The following is a 14,342-nucleotide window of genomic DNA, read 5'->3' as shown; positions in this document are numbered from 1 at the left end:
TCTCAGCTAATGCACATTCCATATACAAAGTCCAATTGAATTTTTTTTGGTTAAAAGACGATAACATTAACTAAGAAGCTATATCCAGTTCAATACAAAGTCTGTTACAATACACCATTACAGTCATCCTCCAAAGCCTTAGCTAAGTCCATAGGTGTACTTGTAAACAAAGTGAAATCTAGTTCTTGGTTAACACCTATTCTAGCCATCAAATCAGCGCCTATTCTAACTCAACAATAAGGCAGGGTATATTCAAGTTACAACACAACATAAGACCATCCCTAAGCCCCAAAGTTCAGCAGCAAAGTTGTTAGTTACTTCAACGTGTCTTGTGAATCCTGCAACCCAATTTCCAAGCTCATCCTTGATTACACCTCCACATCCAGCTCACTCCATACAGCTTATAGACGATCCATCAGTGTTCAACTTCTTCCACCCTAATGGAGGTTTCTCCCAACGGATTCTTTTGTTAGTTTTGCGAATTGGATTTCATGGTGAAGTCACACAATACATAAACTCCAATGTTTGGTTGTAGATCTCCATAGGCAGATTTGGATTTGGATTTTTCCTGTTAAAGACGTATGAATTTCTGCTCTTCCATATACTTCACATAGCAAAGTTGAAATAACTTTTGTCTTCTCCTTCATTTTCAGTTCTTGGTTTTCTTTTCTTTTTCCTGCTTACCGTTGCTTACATCCGTCCTTCCATGCCCTATATGTCGAAATAATCATGATAAAAAAAAAAAAAAAATTTAACATCTTATAGATGCAAACATTACATGATATGACATATATGATAAAAAAGAACAAATATAACAAGGCCAATGGTGAACACAGTTTTCAAACATAACTTTTTGATGGATAAAAGCAATATGAGAGCTTCTAAACCATAGTATAGAAGCTTGTATTAGCTAGTCCCTTTCTACAAAAATACAGTACTTAAACCATATGTACATGTCAAATAGCCCATGTTTTTTTTTTTTTTTTGGATAATGGGAATTATATATAAATGAACTAGTAGCACTCAATTTGTAACATTATGAAGTCCATTACAAAGTTTAGTGCAAAATTTCAAAAGGAAAATCCAGCAATGCCATTTTATACATTATGGTTCTTGATTAGTGTTTTTCTCTGGTTTGATTTAGACTTTAATCTATTCAAAGAAACTTATTTTAACATTTACGAAGCAAAAAAGAAAGTTTGAACTTTATACCACTTTTAAGCCTTTATAGACATCTAGCATCAACAATTTTCAAAATCTCAATTACGACAATAGATTAGACAAAATAACATGACTTAGCATTTTGGTTCAACTAAGCCATCCAAACATAACAGTCTATTGCATTTTGGTTCCCCATTCAATCATTGCATAGAAAGTGTGTAATGCATGGTCCTGCCCCTACCACCACCTACATCCCAACTAAAAAAAAGCAGTAGCTAGCTTTTGCATGCTTCATTGGGTATTTTTTCTGTTCATTAATTGACTAACAGGATTGACATCATAATTAATTGGAAATGTTGTTTTAATCCCTCAAAAGTTGGAACCAAACTAATGCAGTATGCTTCCAAACATATTGCATCAGGTGTGTTAGAATTGTAACTAGAATTTATAAGCTAAGCTTGCATCCCCCCCCCCCCCCTTCCTTTAAGAAGGAAAAAAGAAGGAATGTTTCCTTTCCATAACAAAGCCTAACTGACTATGTGGGAGAATTAGTTTATATTATATATATATATATATATNTTTTTTTTTTTTTTCATATGCAAATTTATTTTTCTAAACTGCTTACTTTTTTTTTTTTTTTTAATTCAAAAGGAGGCTCAAGTAGTACCTACTCATGGAAGCCCAAAAGAATCAAGCACAGCAATAGACGTTCCAAAAATTGGCATGAAATTTGATTGTGATGATAGTGCATATGAATTTTACAAAGATTATGCCCACCAAATTGGCTTCAGTGTACGGAAACAATTTATAAAGAGAGGAAATATGGGACAAGTCATAAGGAGAACATTTTGTTGCTCAAAAGAGGGTGAACGAGGTGTTGACAAACGCCAAGAACAAGTATATTTTCATTGCCCAATCTCACGAGTAGGTTGTTTAGCACAAATGACATGTCAACTTCAAAATGATGGTATGTTAGAAGTTGTTTCGTTTCATGAACAACATAATCATGAGTTTGCTCATTCACCAATTAAACATATGTTAAGATCAAAAAGAAAAATTGCACCTGCTCAAAAAGCTATTGCAAATGATGTAGAGAAATCTGGAATATCAATAAAACAAACAATAGATTTATTGAGCATGCAAGTTGGTGGTCATGAAAATCTTGGTTTCTTGGATTATGACTATAAAAATCATGTACATCGTGAGAGGAGAAAGGCTTTGAAAAAAGGTGATGCTCGTGCTATGATGGAATACTTTCATAATATGCAATTAGAAGACCCATCTTACTTTTATTCAATACAAGTTAATGATGATGGTCTAATATTGAACATATTTTGGGCTGATGCTAGATCAATAGTTGATTATGGCCACTTTGGAGATGTTATGTGTTTTGATACAACTTATAGGACAAATCAATATGATCGGCCCTTTGCTCCATTCATCGGGGTTAATCATCACAAACAAACAACCATCTTTGGTGCAGCTTTACTTTATGATGAAACCATAGAGTCATTTAAGTGGTTGTTTAAAACTTTTTTGAGTGCAATGTCAGGAAAGCAGCAAAAAACTATACTTATAGATCAGTCTGCTGCAATGGCTAAGGCAATAGCAGAGATATTTGTTGAATCGAATCATCGTTTATGTGTATGGCATATTTGTCAAAATGCTGCTAAGAAATTAAGTGATGTATTTCATTCATCAAAGCACTTTGCAACTGATTTGAGCACTTGTATGTATGATTATGAAGATGAAGATGAATGGCTAGTTGCATGGAATAATATGCTTGAGAAATATAATCTTACTAATAATAAATGGTTATGTGGGATATTTGATCTAAAAGAAAAATGGGCCATGGTATATGGTCGACATATGTTTACTGCTGATATGAAAAGCACCCAACGTAGCGAGTCAATGAACAATGTGTTGAAGAAATACTTGAAATCAAAATATAATCTTTTGCCTTTTTTGGAACATTACTCTAGAGTCTTGGCTGATAGGAGACGTCAAGAACTATAAGCTGAGTTTAAAATGAGGCAGACAACACCAGTTTTACAACTTGATGTAGAGATGTTGAGACATGCTGTAAAGTTGTACACCCCAAAAATGTTCAAAATGTTTCAAGATGAATATATGAAGATGGGGGATTGTACAATTTTCAAGGTTAGTAAATCTGATACTATCATTGAATACAAAGATAAATATTGGCAAAAAACTCAAGAGCACCTGGTTAAATATGAAGTCTCAACAACTAAAGTTAAGTGCAGTTGCATGAAGTTCACTTTTGTTGTGTCCATGCTTTGAAGGTGCTTGACAAAAAAAACATTAAGATACTTCCTACTCATTATATATTGAAAAGATGGACACAAGATGCAAAGATTGGTTCTATTAAGAACTATCATGGTGTTGATATTAAAGGTAATGCTCAAGAGTCATTGGGAAAGCGTTACTCTCATTTATGTCACAATTTTCGTGAAGTTTCCATACTTGCAGCAGAGTCTGAGATAATGTATGAGTATGCCAAAAGATGTTCTGACACATTATTGAAGGATTTGCAAGAAATAGAAAAAAAATGTTATTCCCTTAGCATGGAGGATCAGATAGAGGTCCATGATGAAGTTGTTCTTGGGATGTTTTACAAGGTGATAATGGATGCCAATCCCATGAGAGCATAACTTTTCAAGATATACGTGGGATTAAAACAAAACCTACTATTGGACGCCCAAAATCAAGATTAAAAGTGTGTTAGAACGGCCAAGAAATCCTAAATCTCAAAGAAAAAAGGCATGTGAGTCAAGACAAGTTCAATCACTTGGATGCCTAAATAAAGTAAGATATGCTACATTGCACTATAATATATGAGTCTATATATCTATAAATTTATTTTAAGTTTATGTGACAATTATTCTTTGCAAATGTATAGGCCAATTCCTCAGTTGACATTAATTCTCTTGAAGAACATAGTAACGTTGAACAAGTTTTACAATTGGTGGATAATTTCACTCAGGTATGAATCTTTGGGTTTGAGTTTTCAAGTTTCACAATAAATGGAATTAGATTTATTTGAATTTTGAAATTGTTTGGGAGTTGCTTGTGTTTTGGATTGTGAATAAAGAAGGCTTAGATAAAGCTACTTATACTTAAGTCTAAATTTCATCTCTTAAAATCTATTATTCCTTTTATTGGTATCTACCATGGTATTTGGTCTCTAGGCTATTTTTGTTTAAGCCCTGTTAAATCTACAGCTACTTGCCTGTAAGATATCACAAGGCCTAAAATGGTGGAAAAGTGCTTCCCTGTTTGTAAAATTTTTTGTTCAATTTTTGTAGGAAATAGCAAATCCTTACTTGTCCAAAGATTGTTTTGTAAAATTGTGTTTTAGACAGCTTTGTTTGCATTAAATTAGTATGTTAATTTCTATTGATGCATTGAATTATTGGTCTACATCTATCTGTCCCTTGCTGCTTGTTCTTTTTATTATGGATTAGTTAATTGATTCAGAAGGTAGTGTCTTCATAAGACCATTTATTATAGTTGTTGCAAATATTAAGGAAGTGTTTGTTAAATTCCATGGAGAGTGGATCTGATTACTTCCTCTACTGGGAACAGTAGATCCAATTGCAAGGATAAAGTGGTCAGGTGACTCAGGTGATATGCACTTGACACAATTTCTCACAGCAAAAAGTTCTTAAAATAGGTGGGTTACATGCTAACATCTACATGTGACCCTGTCTTTTCACTTATTGTTTATGACCTAGTGCTATCAATGTATAGTGAAACTAGATTAGATACTTTCCTCCAATCTTAGGAGTTATTAAGAGGATAGAAAGTGATTTACCTTACTTTTTAAATCAAATTCTTTTTTGGGTCTGCAAAATAATATTGTTTCTTTGAAAAGATTAAATTAGAATTGATTGTCTGATTAAATAATGTATTTCTCCAACATAAAGAATTAGAGGTCACTACTTGAAATAATAAGATAAACATGTCATTGACATAAATTTGTTAAAATGTGAAATGTAGGAATCTGTGGTTTGTAGTCATTTGGTTGGACAAGACTATGTTGTTGGACAAATTGTTGAGACAAATCAGGTATGCATATTCCTTGTGATTTTTACTACAACTTGAACCTATATTTTTCTTAATTTTTTTTTCATACATATATTTATATTTGGTGGCAGATTTGCAGGTTTCAGTAGCTCCTGATGATAATTTATAATCCTTGAAGAGTACCACATTGGAGACTTTTTGAATTATACTTTTGCAGAGCATGTCTTACTTGGCAAGCTAATCAATATTTTTGGAAAATTTTTTGCACAGCTAATGGACAATATATGGCACATACAAATGACAGCTAGTGGACAACAGCATATTGGACAATTTGTTGGAAATAATATCTAACAATTTTTGTAACTAATGAAGCTACTCAAACATGTTAGGTTCTATATTTGCATGTTTGAGTAGCTTCTAGTTAGGCACTAATGATATATGTAAAATGACAGATATTTTTAAATGCAATGGAAATGTGCATTTCTATATGTTAAGATCCATATATGCATAACTGCATATTATTTAATGAAAAAGTTTTGTATATGCCTTTTTTGTTTCATTGCTAGGTGGTGTTCATTTTTGGATTTTATGTTTCAAAATGGCTCTATTTCATGCTGCAGAATCTATAAACTAGAACAAAGTGATAGATTACAGAAGCTTTATGACTTTTCAGATTGCACGTTATGTTTGCAACTTCTTCAAAACAAGTGAATATTTTATTGAAAAAAGCAAAAATAGATAGAGAAAGTACTTATAGGCTATCCAAAGCGAAGTATAATTACCAAAACAAGCTAAACAATGTTAACAAGAAAACAAGCAATTACAAGCTGAAAGTTCAAAAAGGGTATAAAACACCTTTGAACGTTTAGACCCTAAATTACAAAAATACCAATTCAAGCTTATATCAAACAATTAATGTGCGGAATATGATAACAAGCTTATAACAGAATTGATAGAACAATCTAAGCCAAATATAAACACATCCACAGCAGTAAATATAAGGCAAAGGTAAAGGGAAAGAAGATGCAAACACACGGACAACACACGATGTGTTATCGAAGAGGAAACCGAAGTCCTCGGCGTAAAACCTCTCCGCCGCCCTCCAAGCGGTCAAATAATCCACTAAAGAATGTAGTTGGGATACATGAACAGCAGAAGACCCTCCAAGCCTAATCTACCCAAGTACCTAAGCTCTTCAAGCTTCTTGCTCCAACGAGGTTACGCCGAACCTATTTCTTCTTTAGCTTCCAGATTCTGCTACTTGACCATAGCATCAACCAATGTATATTGGTTCCTTTCCAAACTGCTTCCCAAAGCACCAAATGGACCTTCTCACAGACGTAGGTGTGGTGAGACAAGGTTTTGGTAAATGACCTCTCAAGGGTATAACAATGGAGAGGAAGAGAGTAGAGGAATTTGTAGAATCTCTTTAGATGAAGATTGGGAATGAATCAATCTTGTATTTCTCTAGGGTTTTCTCTCACAAAATTCTCTCTGGAAGCTCTCTCAATATGATAGGTATAAGGGTGTATATATAGTAGGGTGAGAAGGGAATGCAAAACGTCAGCTTTTGCCAAACAAGGCAAGTTGGCGACTTGATCTCGCGGCTTGGCCAAGTCGCGAAATCAAGTCGCGACGTAACGGCCTGGCCAGACTGGAACTTTTGTCCTATAGCGTGACAGCTGGCGCGACCCTTTAGCTTCCCAGTGTGCCTCTCACGTGCCTGCCTTTCGCGGCTTGCCAGTCGCGAACCACCCGCGAGTCCTAGTCGCGAGACTCTGTTTTTCTTGCACACTCTTGAGCTTTTCTTCACATCTTCTCACACACTACCCTTACAATTTTCCCACCTAAATACAGGGTTACTAAGTGCTAAATTACAAACAAATTGGTCACGGAATAAAGCCAATTAGATAGTTGATTAAATTCAACCTTACACAAGCCAAGACAATTTTCAAAACAAACTACTAAAGGAAACCAAAGGCTATTCAACAACATTTTAGTCAATCTCTAGTGCAAACTATTGGTAGAGGTGAAAAATTGAGGCAAATATCTCCCACTTTTCAGCAATAATATCTGCATTATGGCTTAAGTTGTGCTTAGCTCTAAGAATATCAGCTAACGCACATTCCATATACAAAGTCCAATGGGATTTTTTTTTTTGGTTAAAGATGATAACATTAAACTAAAAGCTACATCCAGTTCAGTACATAGTCTGTTAAAAAATACACCATTACAGTCATCCTCCAAAGCCTTACCTAAGTCCATACGTGGACTTGTAAACAAAGTGAAGTCTAGTTCTTGGTCAGCACCTATTCTAGCCACCAGATCAATGTCTATTCTAACTCAACAATAAGGCAAGGTATATTCAAGATACAACACAATATAAGACCATCTCTAAGCCCCTAAAGTTTAGCAGCAAAGCTTTTAGTTGCTCCAACGTGTTGTGAATCCCGCAACCCAATTTCCATGCTCATCCCTAATTACACCTCCACGTCCAACCCACTCCATACAACCCATAGACAATCCATCAGTGTTCAATTTCTTCCACCTTGATGGAGGTTTCTCCCAACAAATTCTTTTGCTAGTTTTGCAGACTGGATTTCATGGTAAAGTCACACAATACATAAACTCCAATGTTTGGTTGTAGATCTCCATAGGCAGATTTGGATTTGGATTTTTCTTGTTGAAGACGTATGAATTTCTGCTCTTCTATATACTCCACACAGCAAAGTTGAAATAACTTTTGTCTTCTCCTTCATTTTCAGTTCTTGGTTTTCTTTTCATTTTCCTGCTTACCCTTGCTTACATCTGTCCTCCATTCCTATATGTTGAAATAATCATGATAAAAAAAAAAAAAAAAATATATATATATATATATATTGAATGAACACCTCACTACTTGAAATAATAAGATAAACATGTCATTGACGTAAATTTGTTAAAATGTAAAATGTAGGAATCTGTCTTTTGTAGTCATTTTGTTGGACAAGACTATGTTGTTAGACAAATCGTTGAGACAAATTAGTTATGCATATTCCTTGTGATTTTTGCTACAACTTGAACCTATATTTTTCTTAAGTTTTTTTTTTTTTTTTTTCCATACATATATTTAGGACAAAATTGGAAAATGCCCCGTTTGAGCAAAAAAAGCAGCATTATGCCCTCTTTTCCAAACTAAATAGGGAAATGCCCCTCTTTTGAAAATCGAGTTTCTCAAAATCGATTTAGGCCCTATAGCGGCGTTTTTTAGGAGCCTATAGTGACGTTTTTAGGACCTATAGTAGCGTTTTTTAACTCAATTTATATGAAATCGAGTTATAGGTAAAAAAAAATTTTAAAAATTGCCTATAACTCGATTTTATGGAAGTCGAGTTATAAAACGTCACTATAGGTCCTGAAAATGTCACTATAGGTCCTTAAAAACGCCGCTATAGGGCTCTAGAATTTTTTTTTTTTTTTATAACTCGATTTTGAGAAAATCGAGTTACAAAAGAGGGGCATTTCCCTATTTAGTTTAGAAAAGAGGGCATAATGCTGCTTTTTTTGCTCAAACGGGGCATTTCCCAATTTTGTCCCATATATTTATATTTGGTTGCATATTTACAGGTTTCAGTAGCTCCTAATGATAATTTATAATCCCTGTAGAGTACCATATTGAAGACTTTTTGAATTATATTTTTGTAGAGCATGTCTTACTTGGCAAGCTAGTCAATATTTTTGGACAATTTTTTGTACAGCTAATGGACAATATATGGCACATACAAATGACAGCTAGTGGACAACAACATATTGGACAATTTCTTGGAAATAATATCTAACAATTTTTGTAACTAATGAAGCTACTCAAACATGTTAGGTTCTATATTTGGATGTTTGAGTAGCTTCTAGTTAGGCACTAATGATATATGTAAAATGACAAATATTTTTAAATGTAATGGAAATGTGCATTTCTATATGTTAAGATCCATATGTGCATAATTGCATATTATGTAATGAAGTTGAGGCAATATCTCCCATTTTTAGCATAATTCACTGTTGGTAGAGGTGAAAAATTGAGGCAAATATCTCCCACTTTTCAACAATGATATTTGCATTATGGCTTAAGTTGTGCTCATCTCTAAGAATCTCAGCTAATGCACATTCCGTATACAAAGTCCAATTGAAATTTTTTTTTTTGGTTAAAAGACGATAACATTAAACTAAGAAGCCATATCCAGTTCAATACAAAGTCTGTTACAAATACACCATTACAGTCATCCTCCAAAGCCTTTTGCTAAGTCCATAGGTGGACTTGTAGACAAAGTGAAATCTAGTTCTTGGTTAGCACCTATTCTAGCCATCAAATCAGCTCCTATTCTAACTCAACAATAAGGCAGGGTTTATTCAAGTTACAGCACAACATAAGACCATCCCTAAGCCCCCAAAGTTCAGCAGCAAAGTTGTTAGTTGCTTCAATGTGTCTTGTGAATTCCGCAACCCAATTTCCAAGCTCATCCTTGATTACACCTCCACATCCAGCTCGCTCCATACAGCTTATAGACGATCCATCAGTGTTCAACTTCTTCCACCCTAATGGAGGTTTCTCCCAACGAATTCCTTTGCTAGTTTTGTTGATTGGATTTCGTGGTGAAATCACACAATACATAAACTCCAATGTTTGGTTGTAGGACTCCATAGGCAGATTTGGATTTGGATTTTTCCTGTGGAAGTCGTATGAATTTCTGTTCTTCCATATACTCCACACAGCAAAGTTGAAATAACTTTTGTCTTCTCCTTCATTTTCAATTCTTGGTTTTCTTTTCTTTTTCTTGCTTACCCTTGCTTACATCTATCCTCCCATTCCCTATATGTTGAAATAATCATGATAAAAAATAAAAAAAAATAAAAAAATTAAACATCTTATAGATGCAAACATTACATGGTATGACATATATGATAAAAAAAGAACAAATATAACAAGGCCAATGGTGAACACAGTTTTCAAACATAACTTATTGAGGGATAAAAGCTATATGAGAGCTTCTAAACCATAGTATAGAAGCTTGTATCAGCTAGTCCCTTTCTACAAAAATACAGTACTTAAACCACATGTACATGTCGAATAGCCCATGTTTTTTTTTTTTTTTTTTTGGATAATGGGAATTATATATAAATGAACTAGTAGCACTCAAATTTGCAACATTATGAAGTCCATTACAAAGTTTAGTGCAAAATTTCACAAAGGAAAATCAAGCAATGNCAACAATTTTCAAAATCTCAATTACGACAATAGATTAGACAAAATAACATGACTTAGCACTGTTAAGCCTTTGACAATTGTGATCACAGTACATTAAACAATGTTTTTCTTAACAGCTTGTATCTCCTAGCTTGGTAATTGCTTTCCATAATGAAGGCTGCAAACCTAAGAGATACTATTAAGAACAAGTGCAGCGACTTTGTCTTTCAAAATAAAAAGTACAAGACTACACAAATTGCCGGATAAAGGATTAGGAATTTCAACTAAGCCATCCAAACATAACAACCTATTGCATTTTGGTTCCCCATTCAATCATTACATAGAAAGTGTGTAATGCATTTACATATAACACAAATATATTTATATATATATATATATATATTATCAAACTACTAATTAACACATCACAATTTTAATGCCTACCCACAAACTATGAAAATCCACATATTACTTAAGCATGAGTTTGAACTTTGAAACCATCCCCCTAAGTCTGCTCTGAATTATGCAGTAACAGGGAGTATTGGCTAATTGTTTCAGCTTTAACACAAGGCTGTAATGGCCTTTCAATTTTCCTGTCAATTTTTTGTTTTCATTCTCATTATGTTCTTTGTAATCCTTCCTAAAACCCCACCCAACAAGCAAGAAACTCCCTTGTACAACAGTTGGCTGACAACCCAAACTCCACCATCAAATCCTCCTCCAAGAGTCCTGCCACCCTCCTTCACATCTTCTAGTATCTCTACCCAATTACCACTGGTAATCAAAGTTTAGCCACAACAAACCCAACTACCACTAATAATCACTACCAACAAAAACTGATAGGAAAATTAAATAGATAGTACAACATCCATCAGTTTTAGACACAATTCCACCGATACTAGGGGCTAAAAAACTCAACTAAAATCAGGAAAACTCCAATATTCAAACTTTGAAAATTAATCACAAACAATGAACAACAATAGAAATAACAAAACCACGCATAAAAATCTCAAATCTATTAATGGAAAACAAACCTTGAAAAAGGTTAATCAGTCGTCTTTCTCTTCATCATAGAGATTAAAGGGTCTGGGTCACATGCCTCAGCTGAAAAGGCTCCGAAGCTGTCACCGAGCACCGGCAAGTTGGGTGGGGACCTCCCAAGGGCCGATGGGTGCGTGGATGAGATTTTGACTTGCGATTCTTCGGCGGGACCCCAGTGTAGTGAAGGATCAGATCGACGGAGGTAGCATTGGTTGGGGCTGAAAATGATCGAATAAAGGGAGAAAGGGTCTGGAACAAAACAGAGAGATGGGGAACCGGTGAGTGTTGAAGGAGAGAGAAAAAGGACTCAGTGAGCATCGAAGGAGAGAGAGAAAGGACTGATTGTTTCAGTGAGCATAAGGGGCTGACCGTGTAAGTGATGGTGGTGAGAAATAATTACTTTTTTTTTAATAAAAAAAGTTATGGAAAAGTGGCTAACGTTAATTTTAACGGCAATTATCTCTTAAATTTGAGTTTTAGTTAGTGGGACAAGTGTCACTTTTTGAGAGTGACATCTCACAGTTTGGAGAGAGTCCCTGCAATTCAGATTGCAGGGAAACTTTCTCCTCTTAATTGGAAGAACTTCCTCCAAACTATGACATGTCAGCACCAAAAATTAACACCTGTCCAACCCAATTAAAGCTGAAATTCAACGACTAACCGTTAACTCAAAAGTTAAGACCACTTTTACATATATTTTTTTATTAAAAAAAAATATCTCACCATCGTCACCTCAACCTAAACAGTCTCTCCTTTCTCTCTCCTTCAACGCAAATCCCTTTCATCATCCACAGTCAACGCCATAGACTCCTCTTTCCTTTTCTGCTCCATTTGACCAGCAACAGCAGGAGTTCCCAACCGCAATAACTCCTCGGCATCAACTGGTTTCGCAACGAATCCAACACTATCCCAATCCCAAACCTTAGGACTCCAATTATCCCTAGTGTTTTGAAGCCCAGTTGGTGGTTGTGTGAATCGTTGTTGTGCTTGATAATTAGGCAGATCACGCTTCTTCACCATGGAATACCGACTCGCCAGTGTCTGGTGGTGGTGTATGAAAAGGGGCGGAGCAACCTCTGCACCTGCCTCCTCCATATCTCTCTCTCTCTCTCTCTCTCTCTCTCTCTAAACTCTAAACGCAACCCTCCACAGAGCTACCTATATGTTACAAAAGAACAGAAAATTAAAATTAAAATTAGAAAGTCAAGAAATTTATCCATACATGTGTTCTTGCTAAAACAAATTCAACCTCAAAAAAAAAAAAAAAAAAAAAAAAAAAAAAAAAAAAAAAAAAAAAAAAAAAAAAAAAAAAAAAAAAAAAAAAAAAAAAAAAAAAAAAAAAATAAAAAAAAAAAAAAAAAAAAAAAAAAAAAAAAAAGTTGAAATTTAAAGCATTTAATAAAAAGCACTACAATTTATGCATGCTTTATAAATCTATAATTTTAAAGAANTGCGTCCTGGTACAGTACAGTATTATATACATGTAACGAGAATAAATAGCTAAATAATCGAAATTCACAACTGCTTTCCTTCACAGAATTGTAAGCTTCAGCCACACGTCCTTAGCGAGAAAGAAGAGGAATCTTGAAATTCATCAAAAAAAAAAACCAAACTTTTCCTATGTATTAACCGAACCCAGATCTATGTTTTGTATTTTCTTTTTTATCTTTTCAAATTTTAACTAAAACAAATAATCTTCGAATCTGAAATCTAAGACTGTAAGAGCTGTGCTCATAAGCCACTCAAAAACCATCACAGATTTTTTAGCAGAACATGAGAAAAGAAAAGGAAAAAAAAAAAAAAAACGATCTAGTAGAAACTGAAACACAGAGAGAATCACACCCAAACACAAACAATCTCTTCCGCAACTATAATGTTTTACTTTTGCGTTTCAACTTTTTTTTCCTGTCCTTGCCTTCTAACAAACTCTTTCTTTTTCTTTCTGTGTTGGCAGAAACCGTAAATTGATGAAAGATTGGGGTTTTAGTAGGGACCAGTGGAGGGAGCATTAGTTGGGATTGAAAACGATTGAAAAAAAGGGAATAAGGTTCTGGAACAAAGGAGAGAAATGGAGAAGGGATTTGTGTTGAAGGAGAGAGAAAGAACAGAGTGTTTAGGTTTAGGTGATGATGGCGAGAAATTTTTTTTTTAAAAATAAAAAAATATATGTAAAAGTGGTCTAACTTTTGAGTTAACGGGAGCTAGTTGTTGAATTTCAGTTTTAGTTGGGTTGGACAAGTGTTAATTTTTGGTGCTGACACGTCATAGTTTGGAGGAAGTTCCTCCAACGAAGATTGTAGAAAAATTTTTTCCTTTCAAAAATATGTGTCTATAGACTATATATGTAATAAAATAATAATAACAATAATAATAATAAAGGGAGTTGATAAATGACTAAATGACTAAGCAAACAGTGTATACTCTTATATGAAACGTAGCAATGACAGATTTTTTTCGAAATATATACACAAATATAATATATATATATATATATATATATGTACACGCAAAATATATGTATATAAATAAATAAACGTATATATGTACAATAGCAATGAGGATAGTAACAACAAAAGCACTCACACATGTGATCCAACCAAATATTTTTCTTTAAAAAAAAAATATATATATATATATATATATAGTAAGAAACCGATCACACGTGACTCGGGGGGCTGAATGTTGGGTGCTTTTCTTTACACCTAATGTTATTTAAATAACACCCATTTATTTTCCTCTCAAATGTATTATTGGACATGCTTAAATATCTTTTCCAACTATCATTATGCTAACCCACAACCTTTCTCCTTTCTACCACAAAATTGGGCTACGCTATAGGACTCATTACTTTTTCATAAAAAACCCGAATTATTTA

At 34.1% G+C, this 14,342-nt stretch overlaps 1 protein-coding gene and 2 long non-coding RNA genes across 4 annotated transcripts; 2 read left to right on the top strand and 1 right to left on the bottom strand.

The window, feature by feature from the left end:
• Window positions 1-2,103: 2,103 nt before the first annotated feature.
• Window positions 2,104-3,177, top strand: LOC111984756 (protein FAR1-RELATED SEQUENCE 5-like). Its single transcript, XM_024016373.1, has one exon. It carries the CDS (start codon window positions 2,104-2,106, stop codon window positions 3,175-3,177), a length of 1,074 nt encoding a protein of 357 aa, XP_023872141.1.
• A 729-nt stretch (window positions 3,178-3,906) lies between these two features.
• On the top strand, window positions 3,907-5,304 carry LOC136065203 (uncharacterized). 2 transcript variants are annotated; one of them, XR_010626842.1, is made up of 3 exons: window positions 3,907-3,987; window positions 4,082-4,165; window positions 5,182-5,304. It is a non-coding gene; the product is annotated as an uncharacterized LOC136065203 (long non-coding RNA). The 2 variants fall into 2 exon arrangements; XR_010626843.1 differs by lacking the exon at window positions 5,182-5,304 and adding an exon at window positions 4,771-4,851.
• A 4,616-nt stretch (window positions 5,305-9,920) lies between these two features.
• Window positions 9,921-13,634, bottom strand: LOC112033129 (uncharacterized). Its single transcript, XR_010626841.1, has 3 exons — window positions 13,310-13,634; window positions 11,461-12,625; window positions 9,921-10,051 (listed from the first exon to the last, which is right to left on the bottom strand). It is a non-coding gene; the product is annotated as an uncharacterized LOC112033129 (long non-coding RNA).
• Between the last annotated feature and the right edge of the window lie 708 nt (window positions 13,635-14,342).

Source organism: Quercus suber, unplaced genomic scaffold (assembly GCF_002906115.3).
Source record: "Quercus suber isolate HL8 unplaced genomic scaffold, Cork oak 2.0 scaffold_882, whole genome shotgun sequence".
In the NCBI taxonomy this organism is placed as follows: Eukaryota; Viridiplantae; Streptophyta; class Magnoliopsida; order Fagales; family Fagaceae; genus Quercus; species Quercus suber.
The sequence above is the reverse complement of the archived record's forward strand: the minus strand, read 5'-3'. Positions and strand labels throughout refer to the sequence as shown.